The following is a 5,513-nucleotide window of genomic DNA, read 5'->3' on the forward strand; positions in this document are numbered from 1 at the left end:
AACGATCTGTCTACAAAACTCTCAATGAACAGAACTCTCAATCTAAACCCTCATCTTCTTCTACCCTCTTCGATCGTCGTTGTGAGTAAGAACCCTCTTTTATCATCCTCAAATAATGGTGATAACCTATCATCGTCTATATGATTAAAAGATACAAAAGTAGTGATTGCGTTGGTGGAAAACAAAAACATATTTCTAAACTTGGCTTGGATCGGTGTTGCTATATCGACATCCTAAAAGAAATTCAAGACGAATGCAAATTCTCTAATGGTACTATCATCAACATTCAATATATAAATGATGGGGGTTATTTGTGCAATGTAAAAGGTGATGGAGACTTAATGAATATGTTGAGGCAGTTCCTACTGTTGATGAAGAAGATGAGGATGATGGTATAGATGTTGATTACCAATTCTCCGGAATGGAAGAAAGTGAAGAGTTCGGTTGAGTTATATTCAGACGAGGATGATGGAGTTGTCGATCCAATTGATTTCATTGATGACGAGGATGTCAATCCTCATTCAGCACCTGAATTTCTACATAGGATACTAGAAGTTAATATGGAGTTCCCGAATGCAAAGACATATAGGGATGATCTTCGGGCCTACACTATTCAAAATCTTTTTCAATACAAGTTGATTAAGAATGAGAGCTACATAGTTACAAAATATGTGTAGATGCATTTTGTCAGGGAAAGCGTCATGCTTCCCGTTTGAGTGATGGACACACATTCAGGATTGGAATGATATGAGAAGTCCATATGTAAGAGAGCAATACAAGTCAATGTCATAAAAATGCTAGGGCTTATTGGGTAGCTAAGCTCATTTAGTCAAGTCTCAAAATTCACATCAAGTCATATAGATCGAAAAATATAATTAATGAAATGATGCAGCAATCCAGCACTCGGATCACATATTGGACAGCTTGGAAGACTAGGGTGATTTCCCTTGAGTTGCTATATCTCCACACTAAAACTTAGAATAATTTACAACTTGCCGACATTGATTTCTTTTCTTTACATTTACAACTTGCACATTTCAATGGCTAAAAGTCATGCATGAAAAATCGATTGAATATATGGATGGGCCAAACATTCATAGGGCTATTAGACTTTAAAGAGCTAGATAATAATAATTAATAAAGTTGAAATCCCAAAAATGACACATTGCCACTCCTTTTGACCCATTGGAAGTGTGGTAATCCCACAAATATTGGGGCTAACCCTTGTAGAATCAACACAGGTGAATCAGCTTTATTAATAACTTCTAGAGGATCGATTTAATGGCTTGTCGATGATAGTTGTTAAATCATCTCATTTTTTTAGTACTCAATCCAATTACTAAAAATCATCGATAAAGTTAATATTGGAAGTGTGCCTCCATCAAGAGGTGAACCAAACATTCATGAGAGAAGTGGCTTTTCAAAGTGTGCCTTGTGGAATTCCATGGCATCTATGCAAACAGTCTGTTTTTGTCTCCAAGTTAGAGAAATTAAGATATAAATATGATCATGTAAGTACTACCCCTATTTTTTTTTATGTGACAAGTGTCCCCACCCGATTTGGAAGTAGGATTAATGCCTACAAATAGGCCCTACCACCACAAACACACGTATTGGATAAAAGTCGTGGGTTGGGAGATTTGATCTCACGATCTTGGGCGGCGTACCCAGGTTGTTGAACCATTATGAATGGTCTAAATTTATAAGTGATGCCAGGTGTGAGTAGTAAAGAAAGATGTATGCACTTTAGATTTCAACCCATATTTTGTTCAGTTTTTTACTGATTTTTTTTTTTTTTTTACAAGGATAAATTTATTGGAACAAAAGCAAGAGAAAGAGGCTGCGATAACCCCTTTTACAGAGAAGACCAAACAAAACAAAAAGAGACAAAAGAGAAACAACCAAACACAAATAAAACCCCCGGGAGCTACGCTTTGCAGAATGCATCTCATCTGATCACAAAGTCTCCAAAGGAGATCCTGACAAACTCTTTACTCAGCTTAGACCAAAAGTAGAGAAAACCCAATATCTCCAGAAACACTACTTGGATGGTACTTTCCTAACCCTGGAACACTCTTTTTTTTTTAAAGTATAGTATATTGAAAAAAGAAAAAACAGATTACAAGGAGGCCAAGAAAGCCTCACAAAGAAAAGCTAAGAAAGAAACAAACAACATCAGCGGTTACATAAGCAATTCCATCTAAAAACAAAGTTGTCAAAAGTAAAATCCGCCCCCAACCAATGGCCAAAGGAAGAATAGCCCGTAGATGTCTTTTTCTACAAGAAAACACATTGCATGTCCACCCTTCCATAAGGGAAAATAAATCTCAAGGAAAAACCCAACCCACCTAGAAAATGGATAGAAATTACTCCAAAATTTCTCTCGAGAAGGGCCAATGCATTAAAATGTGGTTAACAGATTCTCCATCTCTCCTACAAAGATAGCAGAAGTTCGGATAAATTAACTCTCGTAAAATCAAATTTTCCAAGCTTAGAATCCTCCCTAGGGAAGCCAACCACATAAAAAATGAAACCTTGGATGGAACAAGGGCCAACCAAACAATACTCTGAGAAAGACACATCAAGGGAAGGAAGCAATGATTTATAAAAAGAATGAACGGAAAATCTCTTATCCTTACCCTTGATTCATTCTCTTCTATCCTAATCCATCTCCATGATTTAGTGAGAACTTGGGAGATTTACAAGAAATGTTGCCTATGTTATTTCCCAGTTATTAAAATTTCTCCTCAAGCCCAAATCCCTAGAGTAAGTACTTCCATTGCGAATCAGATAATTTTGCATCATACAATTTTTTTTCAATAAGCAAGAGAACAAATATGGGCATTGTGTTGACAGAGTAAAATTGTCACACCACCTATCCTCCCAAAATCTAACCTTATCCTCCTAAACCCACTTTGAAATTAACCCCACTAACAAACTGCTCGGTAACCTTGAGCATTCCTTTCTAAACACAACAGCCATAGGATCATTTTGCTTCTCCACTATGCTATGCTAACCAAACCTATTTTCCCCATATTTAGCTTGAACTACCCTTCACAAACTCCCCCTTTCTTCCCCAAAGAGCCAAAGCTACTTGCCCAAGAGAGTTTTATTAGTTAACCTCAAACCTCTAATCCCCAAACCTCCATTCTTCTTTGGGATGCAGATCAATTTTCAATTCACAAGATTGTATTTTCTCCCCTCTTTCTTATCATTCCATAAGAAGTTTTTCATGAGTATCTTCAATTTGATCTTCACAGACTTTGGCATCGAGAATTAGGAGATAAAGGAAATCGGAATGCTAGTTAATGTGCTTTTGATCAAAGAAACCTTCCCCTTTTAGAAAGGCATCTAGCTTTCCACTTACTCAATCTCGACTACCTCTTCCCAAATGTGTTTGCTACAACAAGGAGATAGGAAGTATGGAGGATATCACTAGTACAACCTAGTGTTGCCGCCAAGACTTTAAGATCCAGTACATGCCCCAACCCAAACAATTTTTCCTTTTGCAAACTAATGTGCAAACCTGAAATTGCGTACTCTCCCATGATCTCTTGAATGATCCAGAAAGACCAAAGTGTCATCTGCAAATTGGAGATATGATATCAAAGGTCCCTGATTACTCACTCTCAAACCTGAGTACTTCCCTACATCTCATCGAAATTCTCTCCAACACCAAAGAAAATAACCAGAGCCCAGAGGACCCCTATTGGATTGTGGATTGTGGATTGTGCCACATTTCTAGAAGTGTAGAAGGTGATTTTATACCCACAAAATACATTAAAAATGATCAAACAGTTAATATACAATAGATTCATGAAACAAAAAGAAAAATAACAAAATAATGTACCATAAAATCATAAAACAAACCAACCTAAGGTTCATTACCTAGAGATACTGTGGAACAAAAGCTGATGATCTTATGAAACCGATTCACAGGTCCAGGCAAATCAGGAACCTTTCTCCAGATACATTTCACTTCGTCAATTTCGCAAACACAAGTTGGGTATATCATGTGGTTCTCCTCATTGAACACATAGATCAAATTTCCCCATCCTACACACTTCAAGCAAGCAAATTTATCGTCCCCATCACTATCAAACAAGCTGTAAAGAAGATCTTGAGGCATAATTCCAATCTCACTAAACTCCATTGTTCGATCATCGATGCTCCATAGATTAAACGAAGGTCCATGAGGACTGTTACATAGGCCAGCAAGAACAAGTTGATCCTTACAAGCGATCAAGAATGAGAAGAGAATCCCTGGCGGTCTCAAGGTCTGAACTTCACTCCAAAATTGGAAATTGAGATCAAATGACGAAAGTAAACAAGAATAAATCCCAAAAACGTAGAATTTGCCTCTAAACAATGCTGATGATAACCACTGAGATGAATTCCCCGATCTGAAATCTAAAGGAAGAGGTGGGCAAAGAACCCACGAATGAATTCGAGGATCGTAGATTTCGACAGCTAATCGATCCTCGATATCAACCAATCCACCAATGAATCTTACACCACCAACAACAATGAATCTAAATAAACAAGATTTGTCTTTGAAAACACCGATGAGAGGATTAGATCTAGAGAATTTAAGCGGAGAGGTCTGTTGCCAAGATCGTTTAAGAACAGGAGAGAAGCTGAATTTAGGGTTTGTTGAAGATGTTGTGGTAGTGGTGAAGAGGAATCCTGAGGAGGCGATGAGGGAATCTTCGTGGGAAGGATTAGGGAAGAGAGATGTCGGGGGTAAGCGAATCCATTGGTTGGAATCTGGATCGAAAGCGAAAGCTTGGTTGTTGTTGATGAAGATGTTGTTCTGGCCGTAGAGGAAGAACCAAGGTTTTTTAATGGCGGAAATGCGAGAAGAGAAAGAGGGGTGAGTGATGATAGAGTACCATAGCTTGCAGACAGTTGTGGATCTGATGATTGAGAGGATTGGAAGGTGGGAGAGGATTAGCTCTGTTAGATCAGAACTTAGAGATCCCCAATTTGAATTCGAATTCGAATTGGATTCCGCCATTAATGATGATGATTATGAGGAGGAGGAGAAGAAGAAGATGAGGTGATGTAAAGAATCTGAATCTATTTTCCATGGATAACAATTAACAACAGCCGTTGAATTGGATTCTAAGTTCCAACCAACTATCATTATTATTTTCTTTTAAATTGTTGTTGTTGTGTTTTGTGTTTTGTGTTTGGGAGGACAAATTAGGGAAGGAAATGTTAAGAGGATGTAGTGGTGGGTGTAGGGGTGGGTGTGCGTGTGAGTATGAGGACAGGTTTGTCTTTGGGAATAAGCATCTAAGGGTACTTTGGTAAAAATAAGTTTCTTTTTTTAATGGCATTTTTTTTTTTTTTTTTGTTACAAAATCCAAATTTCAGAGTGTATGTAGGGTCTGTTTGATTTTATGGAAATTCGAAATTCATGGGAAATGATGATAGTTATGAAAAAATATAGAAAATTTAGTGTTTGATTTCATCTAAAAAATAAAGTGAAAAAAACATAAATAGTGTCG

The 5,513-nt window shown here is 37.4% G+C and overlaps 1 protein-coding gene across 2 annotated transcripts; it reads right to left on the bottom strand.

The window, feature by feature from the left end:
- Positions 1 to 264: 264 nt before the first annotated feature.
- LOC147396666 (Galactose oxidase/kelch repeat superfamily protein) lies at positions 265 to 5,220 on the bottom strand. 2 transcript variants are annotated; one of them, XM_086451698.1, is made up of 2 exons: positions 3,889 to 5,220; positions 265 to 536 (listed from the first exon to the last, which is right to left on the bottom strand). In XM_086451698.1, the coding sequence occupies exons 1-2, from the start codon at positions 5,015 to 5,017 to the stop codon at positions 511 to 513; spliced, it is 1,155 nt and encodes a 384-aa protein (XP_086307824.1). In that variant the 5' UTR covers positions 5,018 to 5,220; the 3' UTR covers positions 265 to 510. The 2 variants fall into 2 exon arrangements, with proteins under 2 accessions (XP_086307824.1, XP_086307823.1); XM_086451697.1 differs by lacking the exon at positions 265 to 536 and adding an exon at positions 1,601 to 2,433.
- Positions 5,221 to 5,513: the final 293 nt, after the last annotated feature.

This window comes from Akebia trifoliata, chromosome 8, assembly GCF_017979445.1.
Source record: "Akebia trifoliata isolate Shusen 1 chromosome 8, ASM1797944v1, whole genome shotgun sequence".
Taxonomy (NCBI): domain Eukaryota; kingdom Viridiplantae; phylum Streptophyta; class Magnoliopsida; order Ranunculales; family Lardizabalaceae; genus Akebia; species Akebia trifoliata.